The following is a 23,516-nucleotide window of genomic DNA, read 5'->3' as shown; positions in this document are numbered from 1 at the left end:
GTGCCACGCTCATGGTACGCTGGCGGCCCTTTCACTGGCCTGATGTTCACCAAGATAGGTATCTCGCGACGTAACTGTGTGACGAACATAAATAACAGGAATTAACATGAATATCATGACATTCATGTCATGTACATCATGACTTACGTGCCACGCTCATGGTACGCTGGCGGCCGTTTCACTAGCCTGATGTACACCAAAATAGGTATCTCGCGACGTAACTGTGTGACGAACATAAATAACAGGAATTAACATGAATATCATGACATTCATGTCATGTACATCATGACTTACTGCCACGCTCATGGTGCGCTGGCGGCCGTTTCACTAGCTTGATATACACCAAAATTGGTATCTCGCGACGTGACTGTGTGACGAACACAAATAACAGGAGTTAACAAGAAAATCATGACACGCATGTCATGTACAGCATGGTTTACATGATACGCTCATGGTGCGCTCGCGGCCGTTTCGCTATCTTGATATACACCAAAATTGGTATCTCGCGACGTGACTGTGTGACGAACACAAATAACAGCAGTTAACAAGAAAATCATGACACGCATGTCATACACAGCATGACCTACGTGCCACGCTCATGGTGCGCTGGCGGCCGTTTCGCTAGCTTGATATAGACCAAAGTTGGTATTGCGTGACGTCTGTGTGGCGAACATAAATAACACGTGGTAACACGAAAATCATGACATGCATGTCATATAGGTGTGATTTAGACGCCACGCTCATGGTGCACTCGCGGGCATTTTGTTAACTGGATATTTACCTAACTTGGTATGGCATGACAGGAGTGCCGAACATAAATAGCAGGTCACGCATCCTATATATGTAGCAGAATATATGTTTCATTACCATGGCATATACCAGATTGTACACACATGCATGTATGACAATCTCGCGATATATGGCGAACTAGATGTCACGACATGAATGACTTCATTAGCCTCAATGACAAACAAGACGATGTATGCACCTCTTTGCTGGCTGCTTCGCATTACATCGATTCCCACACTGCGTGGGATCTGCCGATTTTTACTTCTAGCTTCTGTTAACCCCCTTTGGTCCGAATACACCTTCTAAAACTAACTGTTTAAATATGTTCACATATTGGTGACCTATATGTCAAGAATGTGAAAAGCACATTTTATTTATATACAACGGTTAGGGGTCGAAGCATCAAGAGACTGTCACATTCTCATGTACGTAGATAAAGTGAGTCTCCTAATGTTGCTTACAGTAAACACCACCTTCATATATTTAACCGCAGAGAATAATGACTGGCTTGCAGCATCGAGCTTGCATGTTGGCACTGCATACATTATTTTTATGTCAACTTGCGCTATTCTAAACGCACTTTACGGGTGGTCTTCTTCGCTTGCGACTACACGGCACTCTACATCAAATTAGTGTAAATTTTTATTAGAGTTCACTTTAAGAACGTCATTTTTCTATAGCGTTTCGCACGCATTGGGACTTTTATCTGAGTTGAACGTTTTACTTAACGGTTTGCCGATAGTTAGGCGAATAATTTGCAAATTCACTAAGTACCCAGCGATCGAAGAGGTTAAACAGCATTTAATTCATCAGTCTACTCGAATTACAGCTCCTCCATTAGGAGTCATTATTTTTTGTACATCACTTGTTTACTGCGGTCTCTGATTTTGTTAAAGTAGCGTAATCCCGTCCTCAGCAATCACGCTACTCTAAAGGCCCAACAAATATCTTAGCCAGCACTGATAAAGAGCGTTTTAGTTCTGTTATGGTGTTCATTTCTAACTGAGTGCAGTGTCTATTCCATTATCGTGTGAAGGAACAGGAGCTGTGCAGAATTAAGGTTTTGTTAAGCGGCCCTGGTTTCCGGAAACCCCACTCAGTGCACTTTACAGACAACGAAAAAAAAAAGAAATGAGCAACAATGAAGACGACGGTGATACAGCTTTCTAGCGAGATTATTTCAATCACCTGAACTTATCTTCGGGACAAGCAGAGCCTCGTTCTGTTGGCGGCTCACAGCTTACAAAGTTAAGGTCGTCGAGAGCTTGAACAAGTCGCTGGCTACTGCCCCTCCAAGCCCGCCACGCAAGGTGAGCGCCTCGAATGATTCCAACTGGTATCTTCACTTGCATCCACTCCTTCAGGCGCGTCCCTGTGTCAAGAGGTGTCACAGTGCTTAAAAATCAATTCGATCGCATAACTTTTTGAGCTGCTTCTGAGTCTGTCCTTAGGAGCTGTTTTGCGTGTGTGTGTGTGTGTGTGTGTGTGTGTGTGTGTGTGTGTGTGGTGTGTGTGTGTGTGTGTGTGTGTGTGTGTGTGTGTGTGTGTGTGTGTGTGTGTGTGTGTGTGTGTGTGTGTGTGTGTGTGTGTGTGTGTGTGTGTGTGTGTGTGTGTGTGTGTGTGTGTGTGTGTGTGTGTGTGTGTGTGTGTGTGTGTGTGTGTGTGTGTGTGTGTGTGTGTGTGGTGTGTGTGTGTGTGTGTGTGTGTGTGTGTGTGTGTGTGTGTGTGTGTGTGTGTGTGTGTGTGTGACCGACGAACATATTGTGTGAAGGCCGGAGAAAACAAAGGTCTGAATGTGACACTGAGAGTTGATGAGCATTTATAATAAGCACTAAACAACCATGAATAATTAATTGAGACAGCTTTAACAACAGTCTGTCTCTGCCACGTGTATTAACAAAATGAACTTCTTGGTAAAAATTGTATATCCGCTAAAATACGACGTTACCTTGCTCGATGTTATGACAGTCCGAAGAAGGGCAGAGGGGAATGAACACATGAAATTTTGAAATTTTGCTGTATATTTCTTTTAGTATCCCCTACACAGTCAATATTATGTCTTACACGGACTTTTTTCTACATTACTACACCAACGGTACGTGGCAGTGTGCTCACGGAATGCGGTCCACAGTGGCCTCTCGTGGACGCCATGGCCAGATGCGTAGAGTAGCAGCTGCAAGGGGCAGCCGTCGGAGCAGTAGTACCATGCCTGGAGCCGGCAGGAGCCCGCCGTGCGCGACAGTGGCCGTGGGGAGTACAACAGGCTGGCGTCTGTCATTCCGCCGTACGCTGAATTAGCCAGAGCGTACCAACCCTGCTGTGTTCCTTCCGAATGATCGATTCTAGGCCGCATAGCGATGTTTGCCTGGCGGTGGAAACCATGAAACATCGTAAGCGTTAGCATTATTTCAGCCGGTGAAGCCAGCTGTCATTCATTGCACACAATACAAAGAAAGAAAACCTACAGGTCCTTTAAGTATATCCTGCCACCTAGCTTCCCTTCTTTATTTGCTTCCTTTCTTTTTCTTTTTTTTTTTTTGAGAGCAGGAGATCTGGTATCACTCTTGCTACTGCTGTTGCGTGCGAACGTTCCCAACTGTTTGCTGCTGTGTGATTTCATGGCTACAATTAACGTCTGAAGTATGCTGTCAGAAAGGAAAGTAATTACGACATAAACACTTACGAAGTGCTTCGAGTGGCGCTGACTAACACTCCTAGGTTTAAATGCACATATATACCCCATAAAGTGGACGGGAGGATGACCGCCGCCGTAGCTCAGTAGTAGAGCATCGGACGCGTTATTCGAAGGTCGCAGGTTCAATCCCTGCCGGCGGAAAGTTATGTTTTCGTCCACTTTACTTTCTTCACACTTTATCCTAATTACAACGAATAACACCCCCTATACTTTCTTTGACATTACTGTCTGTTAGTTCTCATTAATATTGTGTCTAACTAAGAAACGAGCCCTTAAAGGTAATCGTCTTTCTTACGAAGTGCTAGATATCCCTGAATAAGCCTTTCAAGAACATTTATTTCGTCACCCAGGGCACCATAAATTGTTATTAATCTGGAGGAAACTCAGTAGCGGTATTAACTGAAAAGTTATGCGGCTTTTTTTTTACTTAATAAATAGGAATGCAGTCGTGGGTGTAAATGGCCCGTATTCGTAGGCAAGCACGCCATTCGAGCTAGACGAAATATAATGTTCATGAAACATAGACGGCCCGCTGTACAGCGATTTCTCATATTAATAATTGGTGTAAGCAATTAAGCTAATTGACCGAAAGAATCAAATCGACTGTGATAATTAACAATAAGCCACAGGGCACTACGTATACACCAACCGAACGTTTCTTAACCTGCGTTAAGTGTCGTTATAGCGTACACAGTATTGAACGTATCCTGTGCGCAGGGGATTCTACTGAGTTATTGCATGCCGCAAAAGCCAACTAATAAGGAAACTGGAGGCGACCCATGAAATACGAGTTCCCTCACCTTGTCAGATTTATCGTTGGCCTGAATGGCTTTCCACGTGAATTCGTTTTCGAACGAATAGGTAGTGAACCGTCGAGTTTCAAGAGCAGGAATCACGAGCGAGGCATTGTTTACCACTGTCCACCCGCAGAGACTAGCCTTCTCGAAGTCACAGCTCGGTTGCACTGAAACAGTTGGAACAGTCGTGAGGACGGCGTTTTCCCGCCGCATAAATGTAGCGTCATATTTGCAGCACAAATTTCACCTACGGTGTGATGTTAAAAAACATGACTCTGGAGATCAAATGCAAAAAAAATGCAATATACAGGGACAAGTGCAAATGCACAACACCTCTGGAGATAAGTTTCAACTGCGCTATATATCTGTCTCTGCCAAAATTGGTTAACGTTGCTCCTCTCTTCGAGGCGAGCGATCGCACTAACCCTTGTAACTACAGGTCAAGGTACGTGCTCAGATATCATTAACATCATTTCCGAAAAAAATTCTAGCCCGACGGTGCTACAAATTTATTGGTAAGTACCAGCTTATGTACCCACAGCAACATGGGTTTCGTCCGAATCATGCTACTTCGTCAGGAGTGTTAGCGTTAACTCGGATATTTAATGATCCTTTTCAAAACAATATGCTTGTTGAAGTTATTTTCTTGGACCTAAAACAATTAAGCTTTCGATACAGATGGCCACACTATACTTCATAAACTAAAACGTTATGGTTTCCGCGGTATCTTATCCAATCTTCTCCGCAGATATACCATCACGAACGAGTACAAGTAGCCACTATGAACAATATTACATCATCACCCATGAATGCGCGCACCTAAGGATGAGTCCTTGGGCCACATTTATTTTCATCATATTAAGACTTTTGTTTATTGAAATAGAAACTAAATGAAGGAGTTGTTGGGCACCAAGCAATGGTGACGGTACCCCTTTCACATAGTTGTTAGGATAAAAAAATAAGAAAACAATATTCATATATATATATATATATATATATATATATATATATATATATATATATATATATATATATATATATATATATATATATATATATATATATATATATATATATATATATATATATATATACATATATATATATATAGTCCTAGAAGCTCAAAATCAAAAACTCTCGTTTCAACAGGCCACACATACCGTCGCGGTGCAGTCTTTCAATATAGTCCGCTCAGTAATCATCACAAATATTGGTGTCTTCAAAAAAGCGTTGGAGCACTTTCATTGCTTAGCGGTTCACCCTAGTCGGCCATGGGCCTCGTATTTTCGCCAACGAAAACGGTCACTCTGAGTCCAGCGTGTGGAGTTCCTGTTCGAGTCGCTGTCTATGTGTGTCGTGGTTGGGACAGTCGAGCAACAGATGATGCACATCCTCGTCGTCGTGGCCGCACGAACATGTTGACGATGATGCACGCCGAATCCGATATAAGAAGTGCTTTGTGTAAACAGTTCCGATTTGTAGGCGATGAATGTGTGTGTCGATAAGTCTTGAGAGCTGAGGGTCTAATTGGAACTCGAGGTTAGGGTCAACAGCGTACAAGATCGATTCCGTTGTGCTTTCTGAGAACCAGGTGGACAAGCATAATTCATGCTTTGCTCTTCGTGAAATTCGGCGTATGTTGCATTGGGATATAGGAATGAGACGGGTTTGTATGTAATGATGAGCGGCTTTCGCCAACTCATCTGCCATTTCATTCCTTGATTCCCCAGTAGACTGGGAACCCACTGACTTCCGTGATCACCTGACTTCGTAGCTTCTGAAAGCTCTTTTAAGATCGCGTATACTATAGTTATATCTATTTTTCCTGAAGTGGCATTTTCCACACACGCAAGAGCCACCAGAGAATCCGTGATTACGACCCACCTTCTGAGGCGTCGCTGACAGTTTAATAAAGATGATGGCTAGCAAAATGGCTACAAGCTCCGATGTTATTGAAGAGGAAAAATGACCCAGCCGACACGCATTTTCTTCATATCACTCCTTAATGATAAATGCTGATGTCGCAGTCTCTTTGTTGAGGGAGCCATCAGTGTACACGTGAGTGTAGCCTTGCTACCTGTCAAACAGGTGATGCGAGGCCAACTGCAGTGCGGCAACGACTAGTACATCATGTTAACTGCGAAGTCCTTCTATTGACGTTTCAATAGTTGGTAGCTCTAGCAACCAGGGCGGTAAGTTTATGTCCGGTGGTCAATGTGTCGATGCAGGAAGCCGTGAACTGTACTGTTGGTATACACGATGCATTTACGTTCCGGGACGGTTCTCAATTTGTGATGAGTGGATGTGAAGCGTGTTGCGTGACTAGGCGAAAGAGGTGCCGATAGGTCTCCACATTTCAAATCACATTAAAGTTCGGTTCTCGTGCCTCTGCTAAGTCAGGAAACCCTATGCTGCCCGTGGAACCCCCAGACATACGCTCAGGTTTCGTGCTTGTAGCAGCTGAAGTCGCTGTAGAGACGTCTGAGATATGTTATGGAGAATTGGCGCGGAGTAGGCAATCTTCTGTCGGATAAGAGCGCAATGGACGTGGAGTAGTGACGCCGATGTTCCGCCCCATTTTCTTCCCGCTATGCGACGAAGAACATTTATGGTACTGTTCACTTGGTTTTCGAGATCGGCTATATGTTGACTCCATCTGAGTTGGCTGTCTAAAGTAACACCAAGGAAGCGATGCCTTCGTGCGATTTCGATTCTCTGGCCGTCCACAAAAAGTTTCAAGTTTTTCACTTTCTTTCTCGTGAACGGTAGAACTACAGATTTGGCGTGATCTTTTCCCTTCTATTAGTTTCGAGTTATCATGTACACCGACGACGATATCATTATGGTAACAGCGGACATTTGTGACTTAGAAACTAAAGTAAACGAAGAATTGAAAAAAAAAAAGCTTGTAAATGGGTTAAAACGAACAAACTTATAATTAACGTTCAAAAGACCAAGTATGTTATATTTCGAGCACGATGCGAAATCTTGTCTCCTAAATTGCTAGGGCTAGTAATAACCGATATCCCATCAGGTGAAGTTAGCTCGTTTCATCATATAAGCTTCATATTCGATAGTGACCTTCAGTGGCAAAACAAAACAAGCACAGTTTGCACAAAGCTCGCATCGGGATGATATGCGTACTCTCAGAAGCGCCAGTGTTTGTGTCTTCCCTTCGTCCTTGTCTTTTCGCGCCCACATCCAAAAACTCAGAAGCACGCCATCGTATCGATACTAACATTCTGCGGATTTTCAATCACACACACACACACACACACACACACACAAAGCAGAATATCAAGGAAACTACACGACATATACTCTAAGTTCTAACAGCACCTTTAAGGCTATATATAACCCTTCTATATAGTATCACACGCTGTACCGTTGAGCAGCCGTGAACTCAAGACATATAACCGATGCTTTAGACCCAGGCTCATCGACCTTACTACTTGTATATACGTGTGACATGACGAAGCAGAAAGCTATTTTTGAAACATAATCAAGAAAAGTGTAGTTCGCCTAAATTTTCCATAAGACTGACTCAATTGCAGCATAACATACTGTGGACAGTAGAGCTAGTAACGTTTACCGAACCCGCCACGTACGCAAATAGTGACCTTTACTGGCCCTAGCTGACACGCTGACTAGTGATCACAACGTTTACTACCTTTAATATATTTTCTATAATGGTAAAACGCCCGCGGCACGCAGCAAAGTACTACTTTTAATATATTTCTATAATGGTAAAACGCCTGCGGCACGTAGTAAAGTTGATATGGGGGGTCGCTGCAGTTACCAACTTTTTACTACTTTTTTTTTACTTTTTTTAGACTGCATGAGGTGTCGTAGAAGTTTAAAATGAATGTCGGAGCTCAAACGCTAACTTGAGAACACTAGCTCGCAGACTATTAGAAAAACGGTGAATATCACGACGTATAAATTGACCTGTCTATGCTAAAATATGACTTTAGCTTGTCGGTTGGCTTCCCGTTCTCAATACTAACAAAAAGAGCGGTCTCGTCCTCACGCACACAGGGTGTTCTCCATCATTCAAGCCATCGCATATAGGAGCCCCCGGAACTACACGTGTTCCGAGCTTACTTGCTTGTATTTATAAATTAGAAAATGTGAATAAAAATGAAAATTAAGAACGCTTTACTAAGGCTATGTTGGAAAAGAATGCAGCCTCAAGCAACCAATGAAAGACTATCCGCGTGCTTCAACGCAGCATATAATGTTTAGGCAAGCTATAGGCAGCTCAAACGAGACTTGTATGTAACGGAACATATGTAATTATGCTTGCAATAAATTACATTTAGGTAGTTCTGTAGCTCATTACATTTTTTACTGTGTACTGTTCACTGTAAGGCAATTACCTTTTTTAACAAAGTTATATGTAAGAAGCTAAGTCACCTCATTCACAAGACAAGCTGAGGGCGCTTCTCTGAGAACTTGAGTTTGGCAGCAACAAAAGAACATCTATAGTCGTACCACGCAATAGCTTCGTAGATGTGCATGTTCAGACCTGTGAAGGCGGGTGCTCTGTATTTGTGTCCCAATGATAACGTTTCACGAGATACTCGCCGACATACCCAACCGACGCAGATATGTGGCTCGCTTGGTAGGCACTTCGGGCTTCTACTGCCAGGAGCTCTACTACCGGAAATATTTCAGACCTTTCATAGCCTGAACGGGAATGCCTTCTCCGAGACAAAGCAATAATGAAGCGCTTCGCTTCATAGAGAACCCGTATGCGAGCACTGGGTGGTCCCTTTGATGTGCGCAAGACGTTCGTGTGTTACACACGGCCGTTCCCTCCACAACGCATAAGCGCGAATTTTTAATGTCGCTGCCAATTTCCTCCCAAGGAAACTAGAGATGATGGCCAACGAAAAAATTTAAAAGCAATTGTTGACAAAGAGAGACAACGTATTAATGGCCGCAAAGGGCTTACTGAAGGAGCCCGACCATCTCATCCTATTTATTGTATTTTTGCAATGTTAATACACACTGAGTAAAGTAAATGTAATCGTTTACATTTTAGTAATTGCTCATTGTGCATTGGAGTAATTGTTCATTGTATTCGATTACGTCCTAGCCTAGAATGAGGTAAATGGCACTTGCATGTATTAACTGTTGGGACATAAGAACTTTGTTCTGAGTACTGAACATTAAAACTTCAGTCAACAGTGTTAATGTTAAATAGACTTCTAGGCATTATATAGCAAAACTCTCTCCGTACAGATTTTTCGACGCATGTAAGTCGTTACGTCAACACAACGCGTACGAAACCGTTTCTCTATTTTAGGGACCATATTGTCGAAAAAAACTGCATACGCTAGAAAGGTTCCCAGAAGCACCACTATTAGCGAAAGCTCCCAGTGAAAGGCAAATGGTTCTCAGAAACAAAAAATTCACCGACGATTACGATAGTGCCTAATGCGAATTCTGAGCGCAGCTTCGTGTTGGGGAAAGGCCATCTGTGTTTGAAGTTTTGGCTTTCCGCAAGGTATCGACTACGCCATAAAGCAGAATTTTTGTGGAGTAGGACAGCACCCACTACGCCATTATTCGTCTTTCTGTGGATGAGCGAGGTACCCGCTACACATCTGTAAGGTGTTATGTGCACTTTGTTGATGCTGCGTGTGGCTGATGACGATGAAGACTTATGGCTGAGCACTTTGCAGTGGGTGGGAAGCATTAAACCACACACTCGTTGCTCAATTATCATTGTGTGATGACTGGTTGTTATCTTACTCTTCTGTCACGCTATATTACATAGGTTAACGCGATTCCTTGCCCGACATGATGCCTGTAGAGGGTCTTTTTGCAAATGAGCTTCACGCAGCAGCGTGGCTCTCTGGTAGAATACGCGACTGCCACGCAGAAGGCCCGCGTTCAAATCCCATTCAATCCTCAAATTTTTTTTCTCTCATTTTATTTTTTCATGTCTGTTGGTTACTTTTTCATGTGCATCGTTTACACCACCGGCGGCAACGGCGACGCCGCTCAACGCGGGAACGGGCGCGTAATAACTATCAATTTAGCCCCAGATTATCTAACTACTCCTGTCCTGGGTCGCTATTGCTGAAACTTCTTGAAAGAGTGTTTCTTCATGGACAAACAAACCAGTACGACCCCCATGATGGCAGTCGTTGCGGTGAGACGATAACCGTAGCTACACATGACCAATTTTGTCAGGAAAGTTCTCATTGCGGGCTCTGGGCTCGCGCCCTAAAGCTTCTTACGCTTGAACTGTCCTTAAGGGCAGATTGCAGCTAATAGTGAGATCAGGCACATTATTAAAGACTGTCTGGTCAAAGAAAACAAAAGCAATGTAAAATATTGTTGTGGATTCGGCTAATCTTTTATTCATACGCTACATAACTCCTTTTCCATGTTGCGAGTCTGTGCAAACCGAAAGAAATCTCATTACCTCAAAAGTGACGGTTGACAATATTGTGCCCTTGTCAACATAGTTAAATATGGATTTACTCGTTATTACGCTGTTTAAAATTGTTTTGGCACTACTGTAACCTCGACTATGTAGGAAACTTAAGAGAGAATTCCCAAGTGACTTATGATCCGCTGTGACAACATCTTAGCGAACTTTTATGTTATGCGTGGACATTTCATTTGTGTGAATGCTTGTGTTCTGTAAACTTTTGTGTAGTGGACACATTTTTGTATTGAAGAGCTGGAACAGACTGCGTAAGTGCTCTACTACGTGCCTTTGTATAGTTTTATGTTTGCAACTATTATGCAAGAGTAGAGGAGTAGCCGGCGCCACGCATTGGCACCAACCTCTCCTTATACACATTAAATAAAAAAAGGCCTGTAGAGGCTTTTTAACAAATATGCCACTGGTTCGAGAGTATGATCGCACTGCTGGTATTACACCTGTGCTCTAGACGAAAAGTTTTCAGGGACACAGTCACACCTTCAAGGGACCTAGAAACGGATTTGACGATTTTTTTTAAAGGCATTGAGCCGGTAAAGCAAGTCCTAGGAATCATTTGAAGACCGACTTAAGCTCTCTGAGTCAACTGTGTAATTTATTACAAGAATTTAAACATGTGAATCCCTAAAAGACGGAAGCTAAAAGACGGAAGCAAAGACTCAGAAAGGCACTCCTGCGGAGTATGTGTACACTGTGCAGAAATATCGTTCTCGTTCTATGGCTGAAGACCATGGAACGACACCTTCGGTGTATCGCTCTTATCTAATGCATTGTTTCGTGACTAAAAGACCCTTCCCCTTTTGTTCGTAACAATATAGCTGGGCCTGAATTCACGGAAACCAAGTACACTGCAGCCGTTCGAAAGATAATGTTCTAGCCAATCCCGCTGGTAAATGTATTAGCGAAGGCGGATGACGAATGGAAAAGAGCACTTACGAACGCCAAGGTTCCTGAAGCTAGATTAGAGTGCACAAAATATGTCGTAAATGTTGTTTACCATTGGCCGACTCCCCGCGGCAACCATAGATTAACATCCTGATTGCCTGGTATTTTCTCTTGAATGTAAAGGCCTTGTAGGTAAACAAATCTAGATGCTTATGCAGACAAAACCATAATTATGCGTGTTACAGACTGAAAATCGCACGTACCACAATTTCTTTCGTCGCTACCGTCACTGCAGTCTTTTCGGAAGTCGCAGACGCGGTCGTAAGGCAGGCATAATCCGTCGGAGAGGCAGGAGAACTCTCGCTGGTCACAGTGTCCCCATGCCGGAGTGGCAGTCGTAGACGCGCCAGAACCGCTCGAATCGTCTGGGAGACTCCTCGTAGTAAACCTTGAAGATATTGATTGAAGACGTAGTATAAGATCATAAACGGTAAATTTGACGTTCAGTTCGCCAGAAAACTAAGCATGAGCCAAGGGCTAAGAATGAAGCGTTTCAATCGTAGCGCCTATTGTATTCTATACTTCTGAGCTGTCAACAATACAGGCCAGGAGATGAAACTCTCGCATTTTCGACAGTTCCAAATAGTTCACAGCCCATCGACTGAAGAAATCCTCTTCACATTGACGACAATGGTTGAGCCTTCGCGCCTTTAACATGGCAAAAATGTCTCGTCGACAGAACTCAGATGTACCGAAGAACACGCAACGACGAGTAACACCAAAATTACATTGTGAGTTTTTTCTGTGTTTGGGTTGTTTAAAAAAAAAAAAGACAGCTGGCAAACCGTGCTATATATGAATGTCGATGCTGTCTTCGAGGCAAGTCAGAAATTAAATTGCCGGCGTGCGCCTGATGCGGCTGTCTATACTCTTTTAAGGTGGGGTGAGACTTTGAAAGTGAGTTTCCAAATTCGGCTGTACAGCAGTGGTAATAAAAGCTATGGGTATAAAATTTGCAAGATATTTTAAAGGTGGATGCAGGTTGCATTGGCGCTCAAAATTAGTTTCAAATTGTGTTTAGTGTTTTTTTTTATTTTTGTTTTTTATTTTTTCTATATATGTACTTCTTGTTTCGATCGGCTATCTGCAGAGCATTGCGATTGTGCACTGAGGAAGCTATTAACGTTTTACAGATGTCCAACTAAAACTGTGAGCGTACAACAAAAACTAGATTTGTTATGGTTGTTATCTAATGTTGGCGCAACCACTGTTTGTTTAATCTTACTGCAAATATTTATTGCGCTGCACATTTATATATTCTGTCTATGTTTTCGCTATGCGTAATGCATTGTTGTAAAATGTGTTAAAGCCGTACGAAAAAGTTGTGTTCTATATATGTAACATAATCGGACACGTATAAATACATATTTACATATCGTGCGAACACGGTGAAATTTATAAAGGCGCCTGGTTTCACTACTTTATAGGTGAGCTGCACGCTTTGCCTTAGACAATAGTAATTTACACTAAATTATTTTTATATGCACTCAGCACACTTTAAGCTTCAGCTTTAATGAATGGAGTAATAATAGTACAAGGAGCTAACAATATGCAGCAGCCACGCCAGATATATCACGTTATGACATCTATAACATGACACCTTATTAACTTTAATCTATGCCTTTTCCCTGCAAATTTTGTTATATTACTTGCTTTCGTGCAGAAGCCAAGTGAAGTAAGAAAATATAAAGAGAACGCACCTGCAGTCTTTGCTGAAGCTTATGTCATCAAGAGCTATGACGTCTTTTGGTCCTTTTCCAGAACGCACGACAAACACAAGCTGTCTGTCTTTTTGTTCAGTCATGTCAACATGGTGTCGCTCCCAAAAGTCTCCACTTGGACCCTCCTGTCGCCAGATTTCCTTTTGCGAATTGCTGCTGTTCTTGAAATAACGTAAATAGAGGCTCAACAAGTTTACCTGTAGACCGAACATATATGAGTGGAAAGACATGTGACATGTGCCGGGTTGTACGGTAAGAGACGAAAGTGTAGCTATCTTGTTGAAACCGTGATAGGCCCCACCAAACTCTACGTAGGCTCCAGACATGTTGAACGTGGTATGATCGAAAAGCGGTCCCGTGTCGTGATTCTTTCGTGACGGTGACCTTCCTCGTACAAACTGAAGTGAGCGTTCGCTATCTGCTCCGTTTGGGTTTCCATATGCAAAAACACCAGTATTTTCATCCTCAAACGTCACTCTTTGGTTTTTACATCCTTTTTCATCGCTTCCATCACCGCAGTCGTCGTAAAGGTCACACGTATGTTCGCTAGCGATGCAGAATCGTCGCGATTTGCACTTGAATGCGCCTTCCTTTGAGCAGGGTACGCCAGAGAACTCGTCATTTTTAGGGTAGCCACAATCCACAAAATGTATTTCGTCCAAAGCAAAATGCAGCCCACCGCCGCTGGATGGTGAGTCAATTTCAAAAGCGAGACGAAAGCGGCCGCTTCGACGCCCAACCCCAATCGACTCGAAAACCCAAGATTTAGCCAATTGTTTCGATGTGCGCTCCCACAGTAAAATGTCTTCGAAACCATCAGCCACAACTAGTAGTCGCACGTGCATGACGGAAATCGTGAGCCAGTGGTAGAAAGATACCTTACAGTCGGGAGTAGACTGTTGGAAAGTTGGGGAGAGCATTCTTATTGGTTCGTCTAATCTATCACCGTCATGAGCCATATAGAACAAGAGATAACTACCGGAAGAGGTATTTCTTGTTACGTCCAAATCAGGGCTGTTTTCTATGCGCTCTCTTGCTTCCATAGCTGTAAGAGAACGCCAACTAACTCTCTCTGGCAAATTTGGACTGCTCCAACCGCACTCCCCTTGCTCAAAGGTGCATGAGGAAGGACATTTTGCTTCATCACTGCCAAATGGACAATCTCTCTTGAAATCACAAAAGAGTTCTTTCAAGACACAGCTGTTCTCTTTACATGTGAATTCAGTTTCGTTGTTGCACGTATTACCTGGTGAGACTGTCGGCACGATAGAAGACTGGGAGATCAAACAGTCTGGTGTAAATGATACATCATCAATTGCAATGCTACCTTCGGACCATCCATTAAGAATGACTTGAAAGTCATTTGGACAAGACAGAGCTACATCCACATTTTGCCACCCGTCAGTGGTATCGTTTCCATGGAGTTCTTTGAGTTTGTGAAGCTCATTCGACTGCAAGTCTAGCAGGTTGGTCTCCAGTATGGCGTTCCCGGAAGCGACATACCAATAACGAAGACTGCATTTTCGCGTCGTTGTCCTTTCGAAATGAACGCTTTTCAAGCTGGCACGGCTTTTGTCGAGGTTGTCTTTTTCGAGAAATAAGAAATGCCCGGAAGAATTCCCAAATGTGTGATCGAATGTTGGCCCGTCGTAATCCGGCAGGCTCTTGCTGCTAATAACGTGCCAACGTGGATGGCCTTGAGTGAGTTCTTCTGTCCAACCGCACATTCCATTCTCGAAGTTGCACCTTTCTGGAAAACTGCTGCAGTTCAACTCGTCTGAGCCATCTGGACAGTCTGGATTCCAGTCACAAAGCTGGGATTTTTTAAAGCAAACACCGTGAGGTTCGTCGCAAGAAAGCTCGCCTTTAGATTCGCAGTCGCTTCCAACAGGAGACTGGCCACACTGAAGTAAACTGATTTCGTCAATAGCAATTCTGGTTTGTGGAGCGGATGGTGTGGCCTCAAGCTTTAACGACCATCCCCTGCGCACGAGAAGGCCAATTTCCACAGAAACCTTTTTCCACTTGTCAATTTCGGGTGATCGCAGTGCCATCAGAACTGTTTCTGACAATAAATTTGCTTCTATGATACTTAACTTCAGAATATCTGTGCCTGGTACAAAGTTACTAACGTAATAAAACATTTCTAAGTAGCACGAGTCACTGGAAGTGCCATGTGGAACTGATTTCATGACAGCCCTGTCAGAAACGACTCCATCCCCCGTGGTTACACTCATGAAGAATCCTTTGCCTGAAACGTCTGAACTTGGAGTGACACCACTGCGCCCAGTTTCAAGCCTTTTCCACGAGTACCTGCCAAAGCTTACATCTTGCCAGCCGCAGGTGCCATTGTCGAAGTTGCAGGTTGCGCAGTTCTCCTCGTCAGCACCACCTTTACAGTCATCCATAAAATCACAGACCCGCGTTGCAGAAATGCACGTTTTGTCTGGGCAAGTGAATTCTTCAAGGCCGCATAAACCAAGCGGTGATTCTGTCGTCGCTTGTACTGCAAATATAGGCAGGGAGCTTAGCGATGAAACGACGCAGCCGTCTGTGAAGGAAATGTCGTCAATAGCCCAGGCTCCATTCAGGTCGGCACCTGTGGTTGCCTCAATCAAAACTTGCATGGGGCCATCGAATCCCTTGAGAGAAATTATTTTGCGTTCGTAGTATTGCCCAAATACATTAGACGTTTTCCAAACAATGTGCTTTTCTCCGAGAAGATCAAAACGAACGTACACTGCCAAGCTTCCAGCGCTGAGGCTGTACAGACTGTAACCCAAGTGGGTGAATCTTGTTTGGTACGTGTAGTAAAAACGTAAGGAGCATTCAGCATCTTTTGCCGCACCTATAATTGGACTAGAAAATATTCCCTTTTGTAGTGATTGATCTGCAAACGAGAATCGCAAAAAGTTTCCATAGACTGAGTTCGTCGTGTGATCTCTGAGGTCGTCGTTACTGAATGTTCTTCCATCTCCTTTGTTTACTCGTCTTCCCCAAGCTGCACTTTCGACTTTCCAATCACAAACACCGTCTTCAAAATCACAGCGAGCAGGGAATGACGTGCAATTTGCCCTGGGACTCAAGCGTTCGTCGCTCAGATCACCGCAATCATCGTTGAAGTCACATACGGTGTCCTTTGGGATACAGTTTCCGTTGGCGCAGCTAAAGAAACCCAGTGGGCACTCTTCTGCTGCTGCTTCCCGCGTGCTCTTCTTCCTGTTGCATTGTGAAAACTTGAGATCGTCTATTGAAAATGTCTTGTCAAAGAACTCGAAGTTTCCCAGGAACTTCACTGAAAATCGCTCCGAGACTCTTCCTATTCGCGCAGTAGCGTATTTCCATTTTTTCCGCTCGAGAGTTCCATTGTGTCCACTCATCAGAAGCACTGTCGTGTCTTTCAGCCTGAGCTTTGAAGCGAAACCGTACGTCACCTTTATAATTGCGCGTTCTGTTGTAAGAGTAGAGTAGTACCAAAATCCAAGCGTGCAGGTGGGAGACGCGTCAATGAGGTTTGGACTAGCGATAACAGCGGAGCGCTCCTTATCGTACGCCGGTATAATTCTGAAGCGGAGAAAGCTACCGTCTTCTGTCTCAGTCGTGTGGTCTTGCTTTGGTTCTGCCAAGCTGTTATTCCTCGCCTGTTCAAGTGACCACTGGGCTCCCTTACCACTCATTTCCCAGTAACACGTGTCTTTGGATTCGAAGCTGCACTCAGTACCGCAGCGCTTTTCATCTTCGCCATCAGCACAGTCATTGTCAAAGTTGCATATTCTGTCACGCGTCAGGTGCTTTGTCTCGTTGTCACAGCTAAATTCAGGATGATTCGTGTCTTCTAAAGACTTGCAGGGCCCACTAACAATAATGAAATCGTCTAGAGCCAAGAGGGAAGAGCGGAAAGCAGGAAAAGTGACACTGAAGCCGATGCGGCATTCTTCTGCACCTTTTGAAATGTTCGTTTGAGCTTTCACCCATCTGTCATTTACATCAGCAGTGGCCGAATATTCAATAACATTGTCTCCCGATTCTGTCCTAAGAAAAAGGTTCAGCATGTGAGGCACAGTTCCAACGTGGTAAGACCAAAAACTGAAGCACATGTCGTCGCATTTTGTCAGAAGGGGAGAAACCAGAGTCGATGGAAGGTCGCTGGTGTTGTTGTCGTTCTTAATTGCCACGTAAGTGCCGAACGACTCGCCGAATGTGTGGTCCCCATCTGGCCCAAACTGCGAAGAGTGAACAGAAAAAATAAAACGTAATACACGTCGCAACAGGAAGCCATCCTATTGCTTCCTAAAAATAGTCATGTCATGTCTGATTCTTCAGGATTCTTAAAGCACTCACCATGTGAGAGCGACCTGTGAATCTGTTCCACAAAGCTGATCCAGAAGATACTGGCTCGTTTTCCCAAAGGCAGAAGTCTGTTTCGAAATCGCAAGAGCCCAGGTTTGAGCAGCGACTAAGAATCTGCAGTGGAATGTAGAAAGAAAAAAAAATAATAATGTTTTCAATTCACCATCGCCGCGTATCACTGATCATTCTTGCATGAAGCAAGGAAATGAGGAGGAATATGAACATCTCCGTAAAAGCTACAGCGCCAGAAAGCGTTGTTGCATTATTATTTGCATCAGTATTTATGTCTATAGCTGGAGTGGCAAGTGGAACTGTGTATGATCGCTACATTAGAATAACGTCACGCCAAATGGCATACACATCATCGACATATAAAAAACGTTTTTCATAAAAATATTCAATATCGTGGCACTCATTTATCCAATATTCAAGTCAAGACTTTCACCGACTTTATACTCAAGTGTTCTGAAAGCGCTAATGTTAACAGCTAGCGCATAATTGTGGCTTAAAGTCGCCTTCACGACGCTTTACTTACTACAGGAAGTCGCACAGGTTTCACAGCAATGTTATAAAAACTCTTCCGTGCGCAATCGGAAACAGCAGCAAAACGATAGAACACCATTACTTTTTCATACCTCTTCATCCTTCGACCTCTCTTGTGAGAAACCTCTTTACTACATGTACATTGTATGGGCTCCGGCTTATGAAGCCTCGTGTGTGTCTCGTGTACTATTGCGTTTATGCAAGTTCTACTTAGTGTTGCATGTTGTTTTTGTCATTGGCCTGTAACGTCTTGTGTCGCGTTTCTACTCGTATAAGGAATACGCGCAGATGCGAAACTACCTTTGGCGATTTCATGTTTAATGGAGTCATACCACTGCTACGCAACACACATGAATATCGGATGGTTTCCACAAATACTAAGTAACATTTAACAAAAGTCATTTTGAAAGGGAAGAGACCTCACGTGGAGAGATGCCGTCAGCGGTGACGGCCATGTGGGGGTGGGCGATATATGTCAATGATTTCTAATTAGCAATGCTTTGTTAATTGATTGTTAAGAAGTTAAGCGGTCTCACTGTATTCTCGAAAATATTATAAGCCCTATGTAAAAACACTGTCAGTTTCTTTTCGTTAAAAAGAACATGCTGAGTGCTTTGGTAATTCCATACTTGAAACTACAGCGCGAAAGAACAAAGACGAAGAAGAAAAAACATGGCTTATCCCTCCATCATAGGAATCGGTATAACACGAAAGTGAAACGTGTCTTCACAGAAGTAGTGCTTATTGTGTAGTGATATATGAGAGCTTGTACACTGTGTATTCGTGTTTGGCAGCTATAGCACCGTTTGACGTGGATGCACTCATGCTGACGCCTAGTGGCATGTCTCTATCGCGACGACTAACGCCGATGATCATGATTAAACCGTTGTGGTAGCTGAAGTTGTGAACATATTTAGATGCGAAGCATCTTATAGCGGAGTTCAAACCGGTGGTTGTGGTGGTGGCGTGCGGCGTGACCACCCTTACTACGCATGCGCGTACCCTCTCCACCTACCCTCTCCCCTTTCTCCCTCTCCATTCGCCCTCTCCACTTTCCTCTCCCTCCCTCTCTCCCCTACTCCTCTCCCCTCCCCCTATCCACTCTTCCTCTGAAACGTGGGCTAGACATGACGAAATTCTCTCCTGCGCAACGCCGCGATGAGCGCCAGCGCATGCGCGTCCCCTTCCCCTCTCTTTCCTCTCCTATGCTGCCCCCCTCTCGCACGCCTGTCGACCGCGTTCCCCGCTTGCCCTGTGAGAATTAACGGCCAGGCTAGAGGGAAGACAAGACACACGTGGCGTTCCTCTTCGCGTTCCACGACGCGAGGTCGATAGCATGCCCAACGAACGCCAACTGAACGCGATCGTGCAAGTGCTCCGGCTTTGCATCACCTCATGGTCCCTTTTAGAAGGAAATGGTGTAATTTTTTGGACACAGCGAATCGTGAATCCCGCGTAAAGATGACACCAGCAAGCTCATAATCAACACGGGTACCCGATATGCACTTCTTCAAAACGTCGCCAATTAAGGAGAGAAATGACACGGTGTACGCTTTCAAGTAATGGGTGACAGACGCCTGTGCTCATGCATACACTACCACACTGCTTCAGCAACACGGAAGGCAGAGGTTCGTAGCTTGAGCCGCAAACGCGTGCGTCCTGCTGGCCTCTGTCTCGCTCCACCAAGGCACGACATTCACGCGTCGAAATCGTGTCCTTTCTGCAACGCGTATTGCAGCAGTTTTGTTAGTCGGTGCTCTCGCAATCGAAGTATTCGGTGGCGGAGAAATCCTGTTGGTGCATGTGAAAGGTGCACTACTCCGATGAGCCGGCGCACGCTAGCACGAAGCGAAAGGCAAAGAACGTAACTGCGTCTAGGGTGCCTCGGCGACGCCAGCACGGCCCGTGTCCCTCGCTGGTATCGTGACGCTTTAACCATGACCTGCGACACCAAGCGCAATCTCGGAGTAAGCGCTAGTAAGTGTCGATCGTGACGCACTACTTCTTTGCACCTCTCACACACGGCGACACCGCTCTGCTCCGCCCCGCCTACCTACAGCAACAACAGAGAGCACCATGTGAGAGAGAATGTGGGAAAGATATAACGCGCCAAGGTAGCTTAGTCGGTTGAGCGTCGGGCGCTTACCGTCGCGGTCGCAAGGTCGTGGGTTCGATTCGCAGCGGCGGAACTTTTTCTTTGTTTTTGTTTCTTTCTCACCCATTGGCGTCCATTTTATCAACGTCATATCCGTAACGGAAGTACTTGGTGGACCCCGGCATAAAACACTTTCGTGTTAAAAAAAATTGAGACATGACGGAAAAGCGATCATCTCTGAATCTCTGAACAGAGAATTTTTAGTGATAGCCCATGTATAAATACTCGTAAAAAGTGCACTTGGCAAGAACTGTGCACGAAATCATTATTTGCTTAACATAAGTGGCAAGGTCATCTATTTCCCAGGGATAATGGGCTCGCTAATCTTGTTAGCGTAAAGAGCGAATTACCAGACTTCTCTCTCCTTCGTTAATTAGGGAATAATTACAATATTTCATTCGTAACCACGTGGTTTTATCGCGTAATTGCTATTTTTAAATACTACTAAAACTCTGTACAGTTCGACATTTCTCGCCTAGCGCCTAAGGCACTGGTGTTTTAAGTTTTTCTTCTTCTACGTTAACGAAAGGCCTTCTATCTATGCTAGTCATGCAAGGCAAACTTCAAATCGTTTCCAACTAACGAGAAAAGAAACGAGCACATTGCTTGCTTACTTGGATATCATCCACAGCAGCTACTCCTCCCTTTGAATCCAATGTAACTTGCAGGTAATACTCAAATGGCATTGTTGGAATGAATTTTAGGTTGACCTGAGCTGAATGCCAGACGCCACTTCCGAGCAGCTGACTCTCCTTAAATGTGGCTTCGGGTCTTAGTGCGCCATCTTGGCTGGTGCCCAGTGATAGCTTGTGTCCACCGCTTAACTGGTACCAAAATCTGGTACACCCGCTGCTCCTAGCTTCTTGTGTTCCGCTGAACGTTGTCACTGTTGTACCTGTACAGAAGTGACGAGATAAGTCAGCACAAGGCTCAGGGTATTTGTTGAATTACAAGCTTAGCATTAGCACCACGACAATCACGATCGTATAGATGACTACATCGAAGAACATGCATGTTCATATCGACAAAAGGAAACATCGATAATTATCCTTAAGACTATGTTTTTACTTCATGTCCTAGATTTATAGCATCCATTTTGTCAACATATTTTGCTCGGATAAAAATCAAGACATTCATGTGAGAGTGCGTGGATAGCATGCAAAGATTCTTTGCGTAACTATTGCTACGCACATATTAAGGAAGGAGCAGGCGCAGCGAAGTCTCAGCTGAAATGAAGGAAAGCCGGACAAGGAAGGCAAAACAGCTAGCGGGATGGATTTCAAAGAAAGGAGTGGTGATGGCGAAGAAAAAGAAAACAAGAGCATTCCACCTCCAGAAGAGAAAGGACGACGAATCGCTCGTTCGACGACATCCGGGAAAGCATAAGCAATGAGGGAGGAATATGAAGAAAGGCCGCTCCCAAAGGCCACGACATTATGGAAGGAACTCCGAGAAGGAACGGTTTCATGGTAATCAAAGAAACAATATAGCCGGCGACGTTGGGCACTAGAACAGGCTCTTCGCATTTGCTTTAAACACCGCTCATTTGCCAGCCCTGCGCATTTGTGAGGCGCTAAACGGCTGAAAGGCTGGCGTGGTCATTTAACGGCAGCGATAAAATTGAGCCCTAACGCAGCGTACGTGCCAGTCGTTCACACGACGTCCGGTAATAAAGTATTCTATGCATACTGAGGCGCATTCCAAATGCTCGGAGAACATTTCGAAGGCAAAAGTCTCGGAGCAGTTTAAAGAGCTATAACACATTAACAACGAAAGCGAAACTTTCCTGGCCCCCTCTCTCTATTTTGCTGTCTTCTATATGTGGGTCGATCATGGAGATGGTTGAAACCGAGATGATACAAAACTACGCACAAAGCGCACCAGTTCCTCAGATAGTGCGAGCCGAAGCGGCCCGGAGAAACCAGGACTATATATATACGCCTAGCCCCGAGGCAAGCTACGACACGAAGTGGAGCTGAAACACATATTTTTTTACTGTAAGACTCACAAGAAGCTTCGAATTGAGCAAGAAGGCACGGGTCAGGAAGCTCTGGCTCGTAAACGTGGCAAAAAAGAAAAAAGAACGCCTTGGAATGAAGAATACCAAGCGGATCAGCTTCGATATGCCGCTAATTATAAACAATTTAACAGTAGCGTTTCCGACCAAATGTAAACGCGTTACGTATACGTAAAAGAATGTGTTATCCCCACTGCGCATGCTCCGTACATGTGTTCCTACGGCTTACGTACGCTATGTTAACGCATTTTATTTGGCCAGCTTAACCTACGTAATAATTGCATACGCTAAGAAATAACGTTCTCCGACATGGCAGCAGCGACGATTCCCGCTTCAGCCCGAATTTTCGTGGACGGAGCCGCTCTCGGTATCGCTGACTGCCAGTTAATGTTGTAATTAACTTTCGCATCCTCGAAATTCAACTAAAGCGTTAGCTGCGAAGGCATAGCATGTACAGTTTCTGAGAACGCTTGGCGATTCCCGCGTGCGCAGATCTAAAGCTAGACGCACCGACATAGAAACGGCAGGATGGTTGCTAATCGAGTGTCTTGGCTTGGACAAGTTTCGCACAAGGCACCCTCCGGTGCCCTGTAGTTTAACATCTTCATTAAGTGCGCGTTCCTCTACGTTAAATGACGGTCGCGTTAGAATGTCTAGTAGCGCCATGTTCAGAGTTCGCGCTTAACATATACACAAGGCACCAAATATATGATGACATAGCCGAGGAATACGTTACGTGATATGAGACAATATATGTGATGAGACAGCAGAGGAAGATGACTTTTTTTTTCGATTAGAACATGCAAAACTTGATCTCGTGCTATCTGTACTTGAAAATCTTCCCTAAACAAAAGCCACGTACCTAGAAAACAACTAAGAAAGCTTCGCTTAGTCCGGTTCTTACATGCAGTGCGCGGGATCCGCATAAGTTTCTCTTTGGCTACAGCCTAGAAGTGTCAGCCTTTTTTTTTCTTTGTACTTAACGTGAAAAACTTCGTAAGTCTGCTGCTAATTTACCACATGCATCAGTGAGTGTGCGCA

General features: G+C 44.2%; 1 protein-coding gene across 1 annotated transcript in view; it reads right to left on the bottom strand.

Annotated features, from left to right (window-relative positions):
• The window catches only part of LOC119381347 (MAM and LDL-receptor class A domain-containing protein 2), a 90,037-nt gene that overhangs the window by 38,024 nt on the left and 28,497 nt on the right, over positions 1-23,516 (bottom strand). The window contains exons 15-21 of the mRNA XM_049412408.1: positions 21,073-21,353; positions 17,752-17,874; positions 13,390-17,633; positions 11,893-12,077; positions 4,285-4,448; positions 2,905-3,154; positions 1,978-2,161 (exon numbers count right to left, since the gene is read on the bottom strand). Of these exons, the coding sequence (XP_049268365.1) occupies positions 1,978-2,161; positions 2,905-3,154; positions 4,285-4,448; positions 11,893-12,077; positions 13,390-17,633; positions 17,752-17,874; positions 21,073-21,353 (5,431 nt within the window). The remainder of the gene's footprint in view (positions 1-1,977; positions 2,162-2,904; positions 3,155-4,284; positions 4,449-11,892; positions 12,078-13,389; positions 17,634-17,751; positions 17,875-21,072; positions 21,354-23,516) is intronic.

This window comes from Rhipicephalus sanguineus, chromosome 1 (assembly GCF_013339695.2).
Source record: "Rhipicephalus sanguineus isolate Rsan-2018 chromosome 1, BIME_Rsan_1.4, whole genome shotgun sequence".
Classification (NCBI taxonomy): domain Eukaryota; kingdom Metazoa; phylum Arthropoda; class Arachnida; order Ixodida; family Ixodidae; genus Rhipicephalus; species Rhipicephalus sanguineus.
This window is presented reverse-complemented; position numbering and strand designations above follow the sequence as displayed.